This window comes from Palaemon carinicauda, chromosome 35, assembly GCF_036898095.1.
Source record: "Palaemon carinicauda isolate YSFRI2023 chromosome 35, ASM3689809v2, whole genome shotgun sequence".
In the NCBI taxonomy this organism is placed as follows: domain Eukaryota; kingdom Metazoa; phylum Arthropoda; class Malacostraca; order Decapoda; family Palaemonidae; genus Palaemon; species Palaemon carinicauda.
This window is the reverse complement of record NC_090759.1, coordinates 30041469-30063262: the sequence shown is the minus strand read 5'-3', so window position 1 is coordinate 30063262 and position 21794 is coordinate 30041469. Positions and strand designations below refer to the sequence as shown.

Below are 21794 nucleotides of genomic sequence, written 5' to 3'. Positions count from 1 at the left end.
CCTTTTACAACAGGACACTATGAAGTTGAACGAGGTATCCACAGTTCATCATGGAAAAACAATGTCGCTTCTGATGGTTATTTTATTCACCCCTATGTCATCACATACGCAAAAGGTGTATTCAAACAGACGTGGAACAGCTGCACGTTCAAGTGAAAGTTCGAGAGAGTTGATAGTTTCACTAAATAGTCGTAATTGCAAACATCACGTAGAAAAAGTTGAGTGCTTCTACAATGAAACTGATAAGGTAAGACTAGTATTTTTCTAAAGACAAACAGTCTCGATTAAAGAAAATATAACTTCTTTACGATAGCCAATGGTTGTTGCGTTATTGTTAGCACTGGATTGGAAAAGGAAACTCAAGTTTTCTTTAAATTTAAAATACTGAATAATTTTATGACTAACAATGAAAATAATAGCTTCCAAACCCAGCACTGTGCCAGAATTTCAATCCTATACATATTAATCTTTTTCAGTAACTAAAATTATCACGAAGAAATCATGGGCTTTATATTTTTGACAAGAATAATGTAGAATTAGGCTTTCATGGCAATATTTAAGTTAATGTTAGAAACCTAATATTTTCTGAAAATATGATAAGTTTTTGAAGTTCCATTACGTAATGCATACTTTTGAAGATAAGCCATCGTTACCCAAGGGTATTACAATCAGAGTTGTCCATCGGAAGAAACAATTCTGCAGATAGGCTATGTAACAACTGCATTTTTTGGGCTCAAGCCATGTCGTCCTGATGGAAGTTCCTATAGGGTAGCTTCCTAGGGTATATTACAACTACGGCGATATTCCCAGAGAATTTACCTTAAGGTACCCAGAATTCTAACTCCTGGAGCGAATATCCCTAATGAAAGTACCAGGGATATCGCGAAATATCAGAGGACGTATTCTTGACACGCCACATGGCAATCTGCACCCCGAACAGAGATAACACTTTGAAGGGGTCAATTGGCAAGAAAACGAAAACGAGAAAGAAAAAGGAGAGCTGTTCGCAAGGCTCTCTCTTCTCCCGTTTCGTAAGCGTGCATTGCGCCGATTCTGGCGCCATCTGTATTCCTTTTTGCGTAGCTTAACAACTCGGTGTTTTTTCCCGTTTCTCGCAAAATCTTGGATTTAATCGCTTTATTATGCTTTCTCCAACTTCGTCTGCCTCTGATAAGTTGAGTATTATTTCTTTTATGTATAAATGTAGGCTCTTGGTAATTTTTAAAGTGATTAATAGTAATAATCTTTGTTACAAGAGCCGTTGTCTACCGGAGGCGTCCTGGACGCTGTCGCTCGCTAGGTATGAGTTTTAGTTAGCTAGAGCGACGTTCCCGGCTGTTTTGCTTTAATAATTTTAGCTATTTAGCGTTACATAGGATTTCCTTACTCGTGCTTTTAGTATGTTTTGTTTTTGGCGAAGTATTCGCCAATTCTGGCCTACGCTAGACCATGTAGCCTAGTCGTTTGGCCCTAGTACTTTCCTGCATGATTTTTGGATTTCCGAGTGTTTTTAGAATTTTATTGAAGCTTTAGGCAGTTTTATACATTTAAGATTATATTGATTATTTCCAAGATAGTATACGAGTGAGTTTCGGTGATTTAGGTAATCGATTCTCTTGGTGCCTAGGCTAAGTTGCCTATGGAGCCTTAGTATACTTTCTCATACTCCCCGGTTGCTTTCTTTTCTTCGGAGAAGGTATGCAATCCCTTTCCCTCTGTTTAAGCCTTGGGCTTAACCCTAGTGGTTTATCTGAATTAACTTTCGATACAACTATATTGGGGTGTTACTGTACCTTCCTGTTCCAGTAAGTCTGGCTTCAGAGAGGGGCAAAACATCAGAGTTTTTAGTCTGAGTCTGGGTTTGTCTGGCTTGGGGTAGTCTCTCCCTCGCTAGTCTGACGCAGACATAGGAGGCTTAACCTCCTTAGGTCACTCCCGAAGGTTTCTGTACGAGATGATTCCTTCTTTTGTGATCTAGCAGACTAGTCCTTGTTGCTGTTCTCGGTGGGAGGATAAGATCCTTTCCCCGGGAGTAGCAACACCTTCCTTGCTTTGGTTCAGTGGGGGTTGGCAAGTATTGCTGGCCTCCCTCCTTGGATCTCCCTTAGGCTAAGATGAGTTTTCTTGGCTGCGGGTAATTCTTTACTAAAGCAAGGTTGGTAGGACCCTCTTTGTCCCTTCCCCCTCTTTCTCTGTAATGGCCTAGCCGTTACAGTACTGTACGTCATTCTACATCTGGACCTAGTATAGGTTAGGATGTGGAATTGACTCAGTCCCTTGCCGGCCGGCAAAGGTCTTCTGCTTTGAGTGCTGCCCGGACCTCCCTTGGTCCCTCATCCATGTCTGTCTGTAGAGCCAGACGGCATTGGTCAGGAAGCCTGAATTAGATTCTCCCCTTCCTTATATGCACTCTTTCGGATTGCCGGGCTTTGAGGTAGTACTCTCTCTTATCCTGGCATCCATTCTGTTTTCTTCTAGTGCTGTACCCGACCCGGCTGCCGGAGTTCTCTGGTTCTTTTGCTGCTGGCTGGCATCGGTTGTTTACCTTTGCCGGCCGGCTATTGTCACGCCCTTGTCTGCCGGTCGCTACGAGCGGTGGCCGGCAGCCGGGTGCTACCTTGTGTAGTTGCCGGCCGACATTGGCTGTTGCCGGCCGGCACATGCATTTGAACCAGCGTTCTGCCGCCTTATAGCTGTTTAGTATACTTTAAAGCTAGTTATGGTGTGTGCCGGCCGGCGCATTACCTTCTATACTGTACCAGTATTCTTCAGTATAGCATATACTGTAGGAAGAAAACTATAGTATAGTATTGGTACAACACTGTGTTTTCTAACACTTTTGTGTTGTCTTGCACAGCCCTTTGGTGTTGCCTTACAGATAAGAAAGTGAGTTCTTTCTTGTCTATTATCCGGTATTTTAAAATCATACCTTAGGTGTGAGCTACACCTGTTTCCTCTGGAAATTTTTCATTGGTTACTCTAGGACAGATTAACCATACGATTTTATTATCTGGAAGGCTGCAACAATTGGTTGTGCGGGAAACACAAGTGTGTGTCTTTCCTTTCTGATTTGTTATGCTAAACTGTGCATATCCAGTGATACGTAGTTCACTTGATACTCATGGAAATTTCTTCTCTTTACAGGAGGACCATCCGAAGTGCGGAAGTGTTTTCTGCAACGTCCGCAGTAAGAACTTCTGCGGACATGAGTTTTGTAGGAGGCACGCAGCATGCGCTGTCTCCAAGGGTGATCTCCGGTATTGGGACCCTCAGGTATGTACCGTGTGCTCTAACCTGATTACTGAGGCTTTTGATTCCCCTAGGACGGCGGAATCAAGGGATATAGCAAGGAGAAGCTTCGTACCTGGGTAAGGGGCTTCCAGAAGAACACCTCTGGACCTTATCTTCCAAGTGAGAAGATGAGGGCTTACCTTTTCCCTAGGGCATCAGCTGATGCAGTGATTCCCCAGCCTCAAGAGGAGATCCCCCTAGTTCAGATCCCGGTGGATGCTGAAGTCGCGGTCGCCTAGCAAGACATCCAGTTGGACGACAGGATGTCAGACGTGTCCGAGCGTCTGGAGGAAGACCTCCTGGCAGAAGGCCAGGATGAAGATCAAGCCCCAGACATTGTAGAGGGAGAGGCCGACGAGGTGTCGGCTGCTCCGGTTCAGATCCCTGAACCTATTCCCTCAACATCGTCCGCTCTCCCAGTAGAGCTGGGACAGGCCCTCTCCTCCATTGTTGGAATGATCCAACAAATGCAGAAGGAGAATCAGGAGATGGCGGCTGCAATGGAACTGCAGATGCAGAAGCTTGCAGCATCACGTGGGCCCCAGAAAAGGCTCAACGTGAAAGACCTTCCCTTGTGCTCTGATGCTAACCCGTGGAGATATGCTGAGCACATGCCGATGACGATTGGAAAGATCGTCATGTCGGATAAGTTGGGTTCAGTTCCCCTAGAGGAGGTGGAATTCTGGCCCAGCAAAGGGTCATATCCGGACTGCTATGTCCGGTTGAGGAAGGAACCAGCTTCAAAGGAGGAGACAGAGCTGAAGGAGGTCATAGTGATGGACCATGCTAAGGCTCAAGCTTTGCTTTCATCTTCGATGAAAGAGAGGGCCTTCACAAACTCAAAGGTGGCTGCATTGAGTAAGAAGCTCCCTTCCTTTGTGTCCTCTCCTGCTAGAGCCTTCCCCTTTTTGCAGAAAGGGTTTGCGGCTGTGTTAAAAGCAGTCGAGGCTGGCAAGCCTTGCCCCTCCTTGGAGGAGTGTAAACCCTTGTCGCTGGCCCTACCTATGGACCACAAGGACTGGAAGGACGTCCATCTTACCTTCTCAGTCGGGAAGTTGGAGGCTGATATTGCCAGACGTCAGTTCGGTGAGAACCTCCCTAAGCTGTCTGACTTTCTTTTGCGGAGAGAGCTCGAGACAAAAGAAAGACTGGCTGCCTCAATGTCTCGTCAGACCACTCTTGAGACGATGGCAAGTGACCCCAAGGTCCATGAAATGTTCATGGTAGTGGCCAAGACTCATCTGGCCACAGTGACGAAGGATCTTTACAGCTTCGTCAGGGCGAGGAGAGCTTGTAGGGAATTCGTGTTCACCTCGGCTACGGTGAGGCACGAGCCAAGGAAACTAATCTCCTCCAACATTTGGGGCAAAGACCTTTTCCCTTGCGAATCGGTCAAAGAAGTTGTTAAGGCCGCCACGGAGAATAGAAACTTTCTCCAGAAGTGGGGCCTGTCTATCAAGAGAAAGTCTTCCCCGGATGAGGGTCCCCAACCAAAGAGGAAGACTTAAGAGGACTAGGCTACCGTCTCGGCCAGCCAAGCCATTTAGACAGCAACAGCAACAGCAATTGCCGATGCCTTCAGTGCCCCAGATGGTGGCACAAACCCCGACCACATTCCAGTGGGTACCCCAGGCCGTGTCGACACAGTCCCCAGCATTCAACCCAACGTTCGAAGGGCAGTCAACTTCCTTTCGAGCAAAGCCTAGAGGAGCAGCCAGAGGCTCGTCTAGGCGCCCCTAAAGGGGAAGGGGATTCAGGGGGGGTCGCGGTCAGGGAGGCAAGACCTCAGGACAACAGTCCAAGTGAGATGATACCGGTAGGAGGGAGACTTCAGAATTTTCGGGATCGGTGGACCTTCGATCCCTGGGCCCACCGCCTACTCAAGAATGGACTGGGCTGGAGCTGGTACAGCGCTCCACCCCCGTGCCCTCGGTTTTTCCAACACTCCACCCCCGTTCTGGAGGAGTACATCCAAGATCTGTTGGAGAAAAAAGTGATCCGAAGGGTAAAGTCCATCAAATTCCAAGGGAGGCTGTTTTGTGTTCCCAAGAAGGAATCAGTTTCCGAGTCATTCTGGACTTGTCGCCACTCAACAAGTTCATAGTGAACTGCAAGTTCAAGATGCTAACACTGCAACACATAAGGACCTTACTGCCCAAGAGGGCATTTACCGTCTCCATAGATTTGTCAGACGCCTATTGGCACGTTCCAATCAATCGTCGACTCTCCCTCTACCTAGGGTTCAAGCTACAACGAAGACGATACGCCTTCAGAGCCATGCCATTCGGGCTAAATATAGCCCCAAGGATCTTCACGAAGCTTGCGAGCGTAGCTCTCAAACAATTACGCCTAAAGGGAATTCAGGTAGTAGCCTACCTGGACAACTGGCTGGTGTGGGCAGCATCCAAGACAGAATGCTTGCAAGCTTCCCTGCGGGTGATCCAGTTCCTAGAGTATCTAGGCTTCAAGATCAACAGAAAAAAGTCTCGACTTTCTCCATCTCAAAAGTTCCAGTGGTTGGGAATCCACTGGGACCTAATGTCACACCATTTCTCCATCCCGGCGAAGAAAAGGAAGGAGATAGCTGGTTCTGTCAAGAGACTTCTAGATTCCGAAAGGATATCAAGACGCGAACAGGAGAGAGTACTGGGTTCTCTCCAGTTTGCTTCGGTAACAGACCCGATGCTAAGAGCACAGCTAAAGGATGCAACCGGAGTTTGGAGAAGTTATGCATCAAATGCGCGAAGAGATCTGAGAAGACCAGTTCCGCTTCGTCTACGTACTCTTCTCAGGCCTTGGTCCCAAGCCAGACATCTAAAGAAGTCTGTAGTTCTTCAGCCACCTCCCCCGTTGGTGACGATTCACACAGACGCCTCGAAGGAGGGGTGGGGAGGTCACTCTCATCGGAAAAAGGCCCAAGGGACTTGGTCCAATCTATTCAAGACCTTTCACATAAACTTTCTAGAAGCTATGGCAGTGCTCCTTACCTTAAAGAAAGTCTCCCCGCGTCACTCGATCCACATAAGGTTGGTGCTGGACAGCGAGGTAGTTGTGAGATGCTTGAATCGACAAGGATCAAGGTCGCCACCTCCCAACCAGGTGATGTTGGCCATCTTCCGATTGGCGGAAAAGAAGAAGTGGTACCTGTCGGCAGTTCACCTTCAAGGAGTCCGCAATGTGACAGCGGACGCTCTATCCAGGTTCACACCGATAGTCGGAATGGTCCCTAGACGCAGGATCATTCTCCTTCATCTTGAGTCAAGTCCCAGAACTGCAGATAGACCTCTTTGCGACAAAAGACAACAAGAAGTTGCCCCTGTACGTGTCCCCGTACGAGGACCCCTTGGCGGAAGCAGTGGACGCGATGTCCCTCGACTGGAACAGATGGTCCAGGATTTATCTGTTCCCTCCTCACAACCTTCTGTTGAGGGTCCTCAACAAACTGAGATCCTTCAAGGGAGTAGCGGCAATAGTGGCCCACAAGTGGCCGAACAGCGTGTGGTTCCCTCTGGCATTGGAACTACGGTTGAAGTTTCTACCGCTACCAGATCCAGTTCTGACCCAGCGAGTCCAGAAGTCGACTGTCTGCGCTTCATTACAGAAAACCCGGACCCTGCAGCTCATGATTTTCTCTCCCTAGCGGTGAGAAAGCGTTTCGGGATTTCGAAAGCCAGCATAGACTTCCTAGAGGAATATAAGTGCAAATCTACTAGAAGGCAATATGAGTCATCTTGGAGAAAATGGGTGGCCTTTGTCAAGGCGAAGAATCCGCAGGAGATCTCGACGGACTTCTGCTTATCTTTCTTCATCCACCTCCATGGTCAAGGGTTGGCAGCTAACACGATTTCAACATGTAAGTCTGCTTTGACAAGACCCATTCTATATGCCTTCCAGGTCGACCTCGCTAAAGAGATCTTTAATAAAGTTCCGAAAGCCTGCGCTAGGCTCAGACCTTCAGCACCTCCAAAGCCCATTTCATGGTCTTTAGATAAAGTTCTTCATTTTGCTTCACTGTTGAACAATGAGGAGTGTGCGTTAAAGGATTTGACCCAAAAAGTTATTTTCCTATTTTCACTCGCGTCCGGGGCCAGGGTTAGTGAGATTGTAGCCCTCTCTCGAGAGGAAGGTAGTGTTCAGTTCCTGGATGGGGGAGAACTGAACATGTTTCCGGATCCTACGTTTCTCGCCAAGAACGAGTTACCCACCAACAGGTGGGGTCCCTGGAGAATCTGCCCTCTGAAAGAAGATGCATCTCTGTCCAGTAGAATACCTAAAGGTCTTATCTTCGTAGAACTTCAGACTTCAAGGGTGGTCAACTATTCAGGGGAGAAACGTCAGGCTCAAATTTATCACTGAAACAACTCGGGGCGAAAATCACATATTTTATTCGCAGAGCGGATCCTGACAGTACACCAGCAGGTCACGATCCGAGGAAAGTTGCCTCATCCTTAAATTTCTTTAATTGTATGGATTTTGAACATCTTCGTTCATACACTGGCTGGAAGTCTTCCAGAGTGTTCTTTCGCCACTATGCGAAGCAAGTGGAGCAACTAAAGAGATCTGTGGTAGCAGTGGGTTGCGTCGTTAACCCTGCTGTTTAACTCTGCGAGGAACAGTGGTTTTAATTGGGACGATTAATTCCAGGGTGAGTGTGTAGTTACATACTGTGCTACAAACTAAGTGAGGGCACCGAGTGGCCCACGTTACTGTTCCACTTCCAAAGGTGAACCTAGCATAAGTGCAGACATGTGTGCCGAGCGTTTCTAACGCTAATGTGACTGATTAGTAATACAGACTTTTATGACTTTGATACCTCGGTATGTTAAAAGTGGCACTAATGTTTTTCTTTCAGATAAACAAGTTTCTGTTTACTATCATACTTATGCTTAAAGTTTTGGTTATCCTCCTCTTATATATATATATATATATATATATATATATATATATATATATATATATATATATATATATATATATATATATATATATATATATATATATATATATATAATTGTTGTTAACCAGTCTAATTATTGTCTGTCAATAAACTTGTTCTTGAGAACCTTGCGTCTGCTTCACCTGTCAATTTATTGGTATAATTGAGCATTCATTCTATGTATATTTATCTGGGATAATTCTAATATTGTTCCTTTATGCAAGCTAATGTTGCATTGGTTTATGCTTTCCCTTAGCGGGAGGACTCCATCCCATAAGGGGACGGTGGCGGATTTACAAGTTTCCTCCTATGCGGATATAAACCTTTGTCCAATACAAGTATTGAGCGGAGAACTGGTCGATATTTCATATTGACGCAGTGGTTCTTTACAAACTATGCTTTACTTAATGTAGGGTGAGACCACTATATTGGCTTGCCTGGTATTCATACATAGGTATATGTACTCTTCGAGACTTTTCCAGAGTCTAGTAGGGCTCTTCTCTGTAGGGGGCAGGAAGCTCTAACATGGTTTATGGTTAATTGAAAAGATGTATAACGGTAACATCTTAGGTCTCTAGGTCTAGTCGACCGGGGAAATACCTCCGGGGAGTACGGCCCGTTCTGAGAATCCACAGATACAGTAATGCTCTGGTATACTTCCATCAGGACGACATGGCTTGAGCCCAAAAAACGGATTTTGAGCGAAGCGAAAAATCTATTTTTGGGTGAGATGGCCATGTCGTCCTGATGGACCCGCCCTTCCCTTCCCTTTCTATGAAAGGGCTGTAGGACCTCTCCCTACATACAGTATCTGTAGCACCTCGTGTATCGCTACAAGGAATACAGATGGCGCCAGAATCGGCGCAATGCACGCTTACGAAACGGGAGAAGAGAGAGCCTTGGGAATGGCTCTTTTTCTTTCTCGTTTTAGTTTTCTTGCCAATTGACCCCTTCGAAGTGTTCTCTGTTCGGGGTGCAGATTGCCATGTGGCGTGTCAAGAATACGTCCTCTGATATTTCGCGATATCCCTGGTACTTTCATTAGGGATTTTCGCTCCAGGAGTTAGAATTCTGGGTACCTTAAGGTAAATTCTCTGGGAATATTGCCGTAGTTGTAATATACCCTAGGAAGCTACCCTATAGGAACTTCCATCAGGACGACATGGCCATCTCACCCAAAAATAGATTTTTCGCTTCGCTCAAAATCCGTTAATTAAAAAAAGTCTTGGTACATTTATGTAAGAAACGTATGTACATACAACTTATGTTTTTTGCATTCTGTAATATACAGTATATATGTATCTGTACTCTTGATTGCCCCAGATGTTGGAGGAAATCAGTCTCCGGGGTTCGGGTTTCACCGTTGCAGTGGCGAACACGAATTCTCTACAGGCTCTGCGAGTCCTAGCGAAGCTGTAGAGATCCTTGGTCACAGTAGCAAGGTGTGACTCTGCAAGGACCATGTAAAAGTCTGGGACCTTGGTGTCCCCGGCCATGACTTCTAGCTGTACCTGATGTTACAGCGAAGCATAGTCTCTCTCCTTAGTATCTTGTTCCCGACGAAGGAGATGGTCGTGCAGTCATGGGATCACAGAATTCTAACTTCTGGTGCGAGTACCCTAAAGGTTTCCCTCTAGGATACAGTATCGTATATCAACAGGGGACGCATGTATTAACATGCCACATAGCTATCTGCACCCCATATAGAGTTAACACTTCGATATGGAAAGGTGGCTGAGTAACTGAGGAGCCGTTCCAAAAAATAGATTTTTCGCTTCGCTCAAAATCCGTTTTTTTGCATTCTGTAATATACAGTATATATATATATCTGTACACTTGAAAGCAAATGATAAGCTATGTACAGTATATATGTTATAATTTGCAGCTAAGGCATCCGTATAACTAAGTAAATTAAAATTGTATTTGTGGTTATGCGATTCCATTCGCGACCTGTTTTCAAACCAGCCACTTTCCTTTGCACCCAGCCTTCTTTGCGTAGTATCCTCTTAACACAGCACAACCCATATTTCGCCGACTTGATCTCACTCTCACATAGTCTGTCCTTGTGAATGCATAGACACCATTCTTTCTGCAAGAATTACATGATCTTTTCTTCTTGAAATCATGGACCCCGAGAGAGGTTCATCTTCTAATGGTTCTGTTAAATGGCAGAGGAATTCCTAACTCTTAAGGAGAAAGTTAAGTCCTTGCCAGTAATCCATGCAATATCGAAGGTGAAGGAAAATGGCATGGTTTGAATGGGAAATCCCCAGTTTCTGTGGATGGAGGGTTATCATTGCAAGGGAATAGCCGGTGACTCACTCGTCTTCCTGTAAAAAGGCCAAGTTTGCTCCACCATTTTGCTCTGAAATGAATCTCGGCTGTCCACCAGTCGAGACTCCACATAATGCCCTCCTAAACCAGCAAAGGCTGATTTGACAAGGCTAAACAGCGTTTTGCTCTGAACGTAAAATTAACCCTGGATAGGTGTGGTGGGTCGTATATGACGAGGTTAAAAAAGAAAAAGAAAAAGAACTAGCTCATTGTTTATGCTTCGTGTGTGTGTGTGCATACAGTAAACCAGTAGCATATTCATGTTGTGGTATTGCCGACTTATAAAGACACGGTGAATAAGATGACCTGTGGTATTTCCACAGAAAATCAACGTACACCTGGGAAAGAAAGGAAACGGCGCAATTACTGCATTACAATGGGGGTTTCATAATAATTCATAAAGTGCAGTTACAATAAATACTGTACGTACATTTTTTCCAGCATACGACAAACTATTCAAAAAAGTTACAATTTAAATTAGAGAAACAGAAAAAAATTTACATCCTTAGCCTACCTGTCCTTAGCTGCCTTGAAACCAGGCACATGGAGTTCCTCCTGGGCAATGAACGATCTCTGCGTCATCTCCTAAATCAAATCTGTTAAGCTATGTAAAAATTTATATAGGGCCTATTAACACCATGCATACAGTACAGTACTGTAAGATCCCGTATAATTTACGTTAAAAGTATCATTTACAGTCAATACTGAAATTAACATTTACGTTAAGCAAACATACACTGCAACAATTTAAATTAGGAAAACTAATACTGTAAGAATTCTACATGGATGTTCATAAACTTACCAGTATCATCCAATTCAAAACTTGTTCTGGCTTGTACCACTCCTCCACAATGATGCTATGAAGGGTGTCAGGGAAAACCTTTGCTGCCTCATGGTTCACAGGGGCAGACTTCCAATTAAACTTAGATACCTCATGGGCAGACACCCAATTAACCCTGGATAGGTATCGTTATTTGACCACCTTAATTAGGTATCTTGGGTCGACCTCGACCCGAGGTCCAAAAAGAATTCATAAAAAATTCATTTACAAATCAATTCACCTTTTAATATAAAAAAAACTTCAAAATATTCTTATCTTCCAAAAAAGTAAATAAAAACTAAATCCTAAATAAATGTTTATTACAAATAAATTTAAAAGAATAAGTATACAAAAAAATGAAAAATATAAAGTTTCCTGAAATGAGAAATTTTTTTTTTTTTTTTTTTTTTTTGGCTAAAAAAATCTATCCTGAAAAGATTCAGCTTTTTTGGGGTAGGTAAATGACATAGTGGATGAAATTTTCACAGGATATTGTATTATTATCGTACAACAAAAATGTGTAAAAGAATCTGCACTTGGATATTATTTAAAGTTTTATAAAAGGGCAAATTTATTTATTAATTTTTTTTTTTTGAGTTGTATTAAGAAATTTTTCAAGACAAATCCATATATCCATTGCTGAGCATGGTATTTATGCATGAAAATATCAAAAATTTAAAAAAAAAAAAAAAAAAAAAAAAAGGGGATTTTGACGAAGGAAAAATCTATTTCTGGGAAGAGGCCTGTGACGCCCGGTGAGAAAGGTCCTTCCTTATACCTTTCCTAATATAAATCTTCCAAATATACTAGAGAAAGATAAAAGCATGGAATGCAGAGGTTACAACCCTCGCGCGAACACCTTGTAGGTGTCTTGTATTAAACAAAGGCGTGTGTAAACCACTATTCACAGGTTGTCTTCCATTTAGATAATCCCTTCATCAATGGGGAGGGCCGTGACAGGCCCTAGATAACATGGTTGAACTCCCCAACGACACCTACCACGCGCGCCCTCTAGGACATCCTTCTGTAATTGGACTTGCATCAAGCATTTTTTTTTTTTTGGGCACAGTGTTTTTTCGAAGAGTTTCTCGTTATTTCAACATGACTGACGTTGTTACTTCACCCTTACCAATGTTAAGTACCATAGTTTGTTTTGGCAGCTTTTGGCAGTACCGGGCATTTGTTCTATTTCCATTATGGTGGTTTTTAGTTTTGGAAGCGATTGTCCTGCCGAGGTAACGGCAGCCATTTTCGGTATGTTCGCTTCGGTAAATTTTCTAGTTATTTTTGCCCATCTGGTACTCTGTCAGCTAGGTTATATCACTTACGTTTTATGGCCTTTTATGTTATCATTAATTATTATTAATTTTTACTATGGTATTTATTTGCTTGCAAGTCCAATTTGGACCTACGAAGAATAGCGATTTAAAGATAGCATTTTAAAGCATAGTAGCGATTTAAAGCTTAGCGATTTAGTCTGTTAATTTGTACCCTGGAGGGTTCGTTTTAGACTATATCCTTGTTTATTTGTTACGTTGTCGTTATTCTTCGTTATTACTATTACTAAGAAAAAGCAATCAATTTTATTTTCTTATTTATTGTGTGATGTTAATTTTTAATATGTAACCTTGAGAGCGAAAGCATAGAGTGCTCGTTTCCTGTTCTACAGGTACGAGTTATCCTTTCTCTCGTTTTCTTTGAGTAAGAGAGGTGAATTTCCCGTTCTCCGTTTTTATACGATCACGGGTTATTCAGGCCTCCTCTCAGTATCAGAATTGATGATAGTACGTTTAATATTATAAACGATTTATTGATGTGGTTACTGTACTGTTAATATAGCTAACACTATTATTAGGTACGTTAGTGTATGAGTCATTAATTGGGGTCGTTTTATACCGACACCCTTAGCTCCGCCTTGAGTTATGCTTAGCTCCGCCTTGAGTTATGCTCCGCTATAATGGATACTCATTGGGTGAGAACTAGTTATCGTTCCGGAGCAGATTTTTGGAGTGCAACGGTGAAATCCGGCACTCGGACTCCGGCTGAAGCCTTTTACACACGAACCTTTGTCATGTTTGATCACAATTACACCATTAAGGCCCCCGTTTTCATCGTATCTCCGGCTTCACTGGAGATAACTCATTCATTGAGGTTAATGTTATCGTACCGGAGACGGTCACGATATCACGATGACGGGCCTTTGCTACCGGACCTCCGGTAAAAATAGAGATCAAGCAGGAGTCCAGAACCGGAGTTAAGTGTGATACCGATGAAGTTTAGAGATTCATGCTACGTGGTTACTGGTTTCTATTATAATTTCTTAATTTATTAAGGTGTTAGCTACTACCATACTCACACATTAATTAAGATTTAAGTGTTTCTGATTCATAAGTCAATGACAAGAATCTCAAGGAACATCCAGACTTATGTCTTCTTTCTTTTTACAGAAAGTCCGCTGCACTGCCAGGGGTTGCTCCGCTGCCTTTACTGATCCCATGGGCCATGATCTATGCCGGGCCCATGCCCATTGCGCCATATCCTTCTCTCGGGAACCGGGACAAGCCCCCTATACGATATGGTTTCCGGAGTCATGCATGCTCTTCTATGAGCTGTCAGCCCTACTCCTGAGCGAGGAGGTAAGTTGGTTCTAGTGTCCCTGTTAATATCCTTTGCGAAGAATTAATTGCTCTTTATATATTGACTTCAGTTTTGGCTTCATCATTAATTCCCTCTCTCCTCTTTCAGGCCGATGATGAATCTCTCAGGGAGGCGAGAGCTACTCTCCGGCCTTGGGTGTCAGGGTTTGGGAGGAATGCGCCGGCTGGCGCACCCTATCTCCTTGATGGAGACATGGCTTCTCGCCTATTCCCAGGCTCTACTACTGCAGCAGTTCCACCGGAGACAGCGGCCCCGTTAATTGAGGTGGTTAGAGCAACCATTCTAACTGAGGAAGAGGTTTTAGTGACGGAGGCCGAGCCCTACCTAGGTCTGGACGAGGAACCCATGGATGAGCAGGTAGGTGGTGTTGAGTTGGTGGACCCCCTTTCACCCCACACTCCTTCCTCTACTACTTCCTTTCACGGCTTTGATAAACCTACGGCTTCTCCTCGAGGTCCCTCCGTTCCTGTACGACCCAAGGTGAAGCCACTACGTACCTTTAAGCCTTCAGCTTTGCCATTATCAGTGTCACCGGTTCCGGGACCCTCAAAGGATCCTGATGTTCATATTACTATACCTAAAACCGTGACTCCTAAGAAGTCAGTCCACTAAGTCCAGGGCTTCGTTAGAGGATCAGGCTCGGGAGCCCCCTTTATCCGCCGCCATGGTCAGGGATATTGTGAAAGAACAGATACAACAATATCTTCAACAGTCTAGGGCAGACTGAGGAGCGATGACGGAGCTCAAAGATATGGTGGCAAGTCTCATCCGTTCCGGAACTCAGATGCCCCCTCCTTCAGCCCCGGACGCATCGAAGTTACCTCCCTTCGAGAAAAACAACCCTTGGAGGTTTGCCTTACATGCTCCATATATTGATGGTGCCATAACTCTAGAGGGCATAGGCACCCGTCCTCTAGAGGACTTAGAATTTTACCCTCCGGGACTAGAATTCCCATTCAACGGCTTCGTCCGATTGAAAGAACATGCCTTGGTTAGGTTAGACAAGGTACCGAAGGAAACGGTAATATTCCCTAAAGAGCAGGCCCAAGCTTTCTGGGCCAGGACGTTGTCAGACTGGGGGTGCACTAATTCCAAGCTCACCCCACACAAAGGAGCCTACACCATATTTACAGCTTCTCCAGTTATTACCTTGCCTATTACAGATAAAGTGGCAGCTCTTACTTTTCAGGCTATCAAAGAAGGTTCTGCCATGCCGGCTCTTAAAGAGACCGATCCCACCTCCATGCTCATTCCGAGTACCGTTACTATCTGGGATGATGCCCCCGCTACTTTCACAGTAGGGAAGTTAGACCCAGACTGTGCCTCTAATCTGTTCTCCGAGAAGCTTCCTAAATTACCAGATATTCTTCTCAAGACTGAGTTTGAGGCACGGAATAGGTTGGCTAGGTCTCTCCACTCCATTACCTCCGTGGAGTCCCTAACCTCACTTTATCCGACCGAGACCATGTTCCGGGTATTCACAAAGAACCTGTCTCTGTCCTTCCAAATCGACTTACACGAGTTTTGTTCGGCTCGGATTAGTTGCAGGAAGCACGTTCTTTCTGAGGCCTCGATCAGGCATGAACCGAATAGGCTGATAGCTTCCCCCTGCTGGGGTAAGAACCTTTTTCCTCAGGAGGAGGTGAACAAGGTACAAGACGCTGCGAGAGCAAATCAAAATTTGCAAGTGAGGTGGGGCCTCACTGCCAAAAAGAGGGTTGAAGGTCAAAAACAAACCTTCTTCAGGAAGAAACAGAGGTTTGCCCCTTACAAGACGAGCCGAGGTCACTACCAACAATCGCCGATTGCCCACTCGTCTTCACAGTCTCCCACTGCTTCGTCTCCTCTACAGCCGAAACACCCTCAACAGGTGGTCTACCTCACTGCTCCCCCAGGTACCCAACCCAACCCCGTTTGGATGCCCTCACCCGCATAGAACCCTAGCTACGGACCCTCAGGTCCCTTTCGTGGACACCAGAGAGGTAGCTACAGGGCTAGAGGACAGTTCCGTCAACGAGGCGGACCTAGGACAAGGGGTTCTCGAGGAGGGAAAGAACCTAGATTCACTCCCTCGCAATGATATAGTTCCGGTAGGGGGGAGACTTTACCACTTTCGAGACCGTTGGACCTTCAGTCCGTGGGCTCACAGCATAGTCTCCAAAGGCTTGGGGTGGAAATGGTCACAAGGTTCTCCTCCTCCACCAGTGACCTTCTTCCAGAGACCCACAACCATTCTGAGAGAGTACACCACCGAGTTACTACAGAAAAAAGCAATCAAACGGGTTCGATCGCTGAAGTTCCAAGGCCGCCTGTTCACAGTTCCGAAGAAAGGCTCGTCGGCATTGAGAGTGGTCCTGGACTTGTCAAAGCTAAATTCTTACATCCTCTGCGACAAGTTCCGGATGTTGACCATCTCTCAGGTACGTACCCTGCTTCCCCGTGGGGCCGTCACCACCTCTATCGATCTTACCGACGCCTATTATCACGTACCAATAGCTCGAAACTTTTCTCCTTACCTAGGTTTCCGTCTAGGCAGGAAAGCCTTTGCATTCAAAGTCATGCCCTTCGGCCTCAACATTGCACCCAGGATATTCACGAAACTGGGAGAGACAGTGTTAGAACAACTCAGGAACCAAGGGATTGAGATCGTTGCTTATCTGGACGATTGGCTTATTTGGGCTCGGTCAGCCCTGGAGTGCAACAGAGCTACGAAGAAAGTACTGTACTTCGTTTTCTCGCCAACCTGGGATTTCGGGTCAATCTCCAAAAATCCTGCCTACTTCCATCAGATCGCTTCGAATGGTTAGGCATACAGTGGGACCTTGCACGGCACAAGCTGGTTCTACCTCCCAAAAAGGTAAGAGAAATAGCTTCCAAGGTCAAGAATTTTCTAAAACACAGACAGGTGTCCAGAAGAGCCTTAGAAAGAATCCTCGGCCTTCTTCAATTCGCTTCAGTAACAGATCGCCTATTGAAAGCCAAACTCAAAGACATCAATCGAGTTTGGAGAAAGAGAGCCACAGTACCTTTAAGAGACAAGGTCTCGAAGATCCCCTCTGTCTTGAAAATGAGATTACAGCCATGGTCCGAACCGAAGAACCTCTCCAAATCGGTTCCTCTTCAATTCCCACCCCCACAAGTGACAATTCATACAGACGCGTCTCTGAGTGGATGGGGGGGTTACTACGAACGTCAGATGTTTCAGGGCTTTTGGTCACCCGCCATGAAACACTTCCACATCAATGTTCTCGAAGCCATGGCAGTGTTCTTGACCCTGAAGAGGCTCTCTCCTCCGAGGTCGACCCACATCAGAGTAGTGTCGGACAGCACAGCCGTAGTACACTGCATCAACAGAGGAGGATCCAAGTCGCCCAACCTGAATCAGATCCTGGTCGCTATCTTCGCCTTGGCAGCAGAAAAGAACTGGTTCCTGTCAGCAACCCACCTAGCGGGAGTCCAGAATGTGATAGCGGACTCACTATCCAGGACGAAACCACTGGAATCAGAATGGTCTCTGGACATAATTTCATTCCGGTGGATACTCAGGCTGGTTCCGGGCCTTCAGGTAGATCTATTCGCAACTCAGATGAATCACAAACTTCCTTGTTATGTGACACCAAACATGGACCCTCAGGCTTATGCCATAGACGCATTAACCCTGGATTGGAACCATTGGAGGAAGATTTACCTATTTCCACCAGTGAATCTTCTAATGAAAGTATTGCACAAACTACGCTCCTTCCGGGGGACAGTGGCCTTAGTAGCACCTCACTGGCCAAAGAGCAGTTGGTTTCCTCTCCTCCTCGAGCTGAAACTCCGACCCTTCCGGATTCCATTCCCCAAACTAACCCAAGTAATTCAAACACAGACTGTGTCAGATTCCTCAAGGATAGCCAAAACCCTAACTTTGTGGACTTCATGAAGTTTGCAGCTCATAAAGACGCAAACATTGACCCGGAAAACGTTCTCTTCATCGAAGCGGACAAAAGGGACTCGACAATTCGTCAATATGATTCGGCTGTTAAGAAATTAGCAGGTTTCCTAAAGAATTCAGACCACACTCGTATGACTCCGAATTTAGCCATCTCGTTCTTTAGGTTCTTATTTGACAAGGGCTTGGCAGCTAGCACTATAACTACAATCAAGTCAGCTTTGAAGAAGATATTCCTGGTTGGGTTTAACATTAACCTAGCTGATTCCTATTTCTCATCTATTCCAAAAGCATGTGCTAGGCTTCGGCCGTTGGATCGGCCGCAAAAAGTCTCTTGGTCTCTGAACAATGTCCTCAAACTCGCGTCGGACACTGACAACGAGTCCTGCTCTTATATCACTCTGCTTAGGAAGACGTTATTTCTATCAGCTATGGCCTCAAGTGCTAGAATCTCAGAACTAGCAGCGCTCTCACGAAACCCGGAAAACATAGATTTCCTCCCTACAGGCGAAGTACTGCTTTCCCCAGACAGAGCTTTCCTAGCTAAAAATGAGGACCCGCAAAATAGGTGGTCCCCTTGGAAGATCATCTCTCTTCCCCAGGATCCTTCGCTGTGTCCAGTCACTACTCTCAGGACCTTTTTAGCTAGATCTGCCACCCGCTCGTCTGGCCCCTTATTTATCAGGGAACAAGGTGGTACTATAACCATTGAAGGTATCAGACAACAAATCCTCTACTTCATTAAACATGCTAACCCGGAATCATTTCCCCATGCTCATGATATACGGTCAATAGCTACCTCTATCAATTACTTCCAGAACATGGACTTTGATGACCTTAAAAAATACACGGGTTGGAAATCTATGGTTTTCAAACGCCACTATCTAAAGAACTTACAGGCCCTTAAATACCCTACGGTTGCAGCGGGGAGTCTTATCTCCCCCCATTAATCTCTGATTATTTCTTTATTCCATCTCTTCTCTCTTCCCTCCTGACCACCTCTCACACCACGTCGCCACTCTCCTGGGTGGTTCGTTAGCCCTAAGTTATTTTGCCATGTTTAATTGTTATGATTTAACTGTTATTGTAATTACCATTCCTGTAAAGTTTAGATATGCTTAGACATGTAAGGTTGATACCTTTCACGACGGGACACTCAGGTGATCCCTGGTCCTCATATTATTTTAGCATTACATCCCCTATGCCTATGGCTAGTTTATGATTTATGTTTACTTACAGTATTATATTATTGCTTTACATGGTGTTTTTCTCCTTATTATGTTATTAATTTATTGGGCTTGGAAGGCATTCTCTGGTACATTCTCACCGGCCGTCACAGGCCGCCCTAGAAAAGGGATTTTGACGAAGGAAAAATCTATTTCTGGGAAGAGGCCTGTGACGCCCGGTGAAACCCTTCCCGGTTATTTGATACGGACCCCACCCCTCTTTTTTTCCTTGCCAAGCCATATGTTCTTGCAGAAGGATGTCCTAGAGGGCGCGCGTGGTAGGTGTCGTTGGGGAGTTCAACCATGTTATCTAGGGCCTGTCACGGCCCTCCCCATTGATGAAGGGATTATCTAAATGGAAGACAAACTGTGAATAGTGGTTTACACACGCCTTTGTTTAATACAAGACACCTACAAGGTGTTCGCGCGAGGGTTGTAACCTCTGCATTCCATGCTTTTATCTTTCTCTAGTATATTTGGAAGATTTATATTAGGAAAGGTATAAGGAAGGACCTTTCTCACCGGGCGTCACAGGCCTCTTCCCAGAAATAGATTTTTCCTTCATCAAAATCCCTTTTTTTTTTCTTTTTTTTTAAATTTTTGATATTTTCATGCATAAATATCATGCTCAGCAATGGATATATGGATTTGTCTTGAAAAATTTCTTAATACAACTCAGAAAAAAAAAAATAAATAAATAAATTTGCCCCTTTATAAAACTTTAAATAATATCCAAGTGCAGATTCTTTTACACATTTTTGTTGTACGATAATAATACAATATCCTGTGAAAATTTCATCCACTATGTCATTTACCTACCCCAAAAAAGCTGAATCTTTTCAGGATAGATTTTTTTAGCCAAAAAAAAAAAAAAAAAAAAAAAAATTTCTCATTTCAGGAAACTTTATATTTTTCATTTTTTTGTATACTTATTCTTTTAAATTTATTTGTAATAAACATTTATTTAGGATTTAGTTTTTATTTACTTTTTTGGAAGATAAGAATATTTTGAAGTTTTTTTTTATATTAAAAGGTGAATGGATTTGTAAATTATTTTTTTATGAATTCTTTTTGGACCTCGGGTCGAGGTCGACCCAAGATACCTAATTAAGGTGGTCAAATAACGATACCTATCCAGGGTTAATTGGGTGTCTGCCCATGAGGTATCTAAGTTTAATTGGAAGTCTGCCCCTGTGAACCATGAGGCAGCAAAGGTTTTCCCTGACACCCTTCATAGCATCATTGTGGAGGAGTGGTACAAGCCAGAACAAGTTTTGAATTGGATGATACTGGTAAGTTTATGAACATCCATGTAGAATTCTTACAGTATTAGTTTTCCTAATTTAAATTGTTGCAGTGTATGTTTGCTTAGCGTAAATGGTAATTAGTATACACGTAAGCGAAATTTCAGTATTGAATGTAAATGATACTTTTAACGTAAATTATACGGGATATTACAGTACTGTAGTATTATATGCATAGTGTTAATAGGCCCTATATAAATTTTTACTTAGCTTGACAGATTTGATTTAGGAGATGACGCAGAGATCATTCATTCCCCAGGAGGAACTCCATGTGCCTGGTTTCAAGGCGGCAAAGGACAGGTAGGGTAAGGATGTAAATTTTTTGGTTTCTCTAATTTAAATTGTAACGTATTAGAATAGTTTGTCGTATGCAGAAAAAAATGGACGTATAGTATTTATTGTAACTGCACTTATTGAATTATGAAACCCCCATTGTGATGCAGTAATTGCACCGTTTCCTTTCTTTCCCAGGTGTACGTTGATTTTCTGTGGAAATACCACAGGTCATCTTATTCACCGTGTCTTTATAAGTCGGCAATACCACAACATGAATATGCTACTGGTTTACTGTATGTACACACACACGAAGCATAAACAATGAGCTAGTTCTTCCTGAACTTACTTCATCACTTGCTTTGTGTTAGAGGTTGGGTTGTATAGTATTTGCAGAACAAGGGTTGGAGTTTTAAGGTCCTGCTCACCCTTTATGCTCCAGGACACCCATCCCATCGGGGTACTGGATCCTTATGCGCAAGTGGTGTTCTTTCTTCTGAACACCTGTCCCTATCCAGCAGATGGACCAAGACATAATCAAAAGCTTCAAGGTTCATTAGAGCAGACAAGTGATGGAGCGACTCCAAGTAGCTGTGGATAACGACCCTGACCCAGACAAAAGACAGTTGGTAGAATGATAACTAGGTGAAGATAATTTGTCGAACTGACTATTCGTCGACAGCGAAATTCATAGAAAGGGGTAATTTAAAAACCATGAAGTAAAATGCCAAAATTCTAAAGTTAATATCACTACAAAGAGTATTTTAAGATGAAATTTATAAGTATTCTGGGACATACTGTGTGAATTAAAAAGATCGACATGATTGATGGTCGGCCTTATCAGCACTCTCATCCAATCAACGATTCGCATAATACAGCTTTGAAAGCAATTGTGAACAAATAGAACAGTGGACATAGGAAATTGAAGAAGTTACTGGTTGCACTAGAGAATGTTGTAAATGCTTTATCAGTGTTGCATGAGCACTACCAAATCAAGTTTTTTTTTTTTTTTTTTTTAAGG

General features: G+C 44.0%; 1 protein-coding gene across 1 annotated transcript in view; it reads left to right on the top strand.

Moving 5' to 3' along the window:
- The window catches only part of LOC137627680 (uncharacterized), a 180797-nt gene that overhangs the window by 75768 nt on the left and 83235 nt on the right, over nt 1-21794 (top strand). Inside the window, exon 2 of the mRNA XM_068358880.1 lies at nt 14-247. Within this exon, the coding sequence (XP_068214981.1) occupies nt 20-247 (228 nt within the window). The 5' untranslated portion in view covers nt 14-19. The remainder of the gene's footprint in view (nt 1-13; nt 248-21794) is intronic.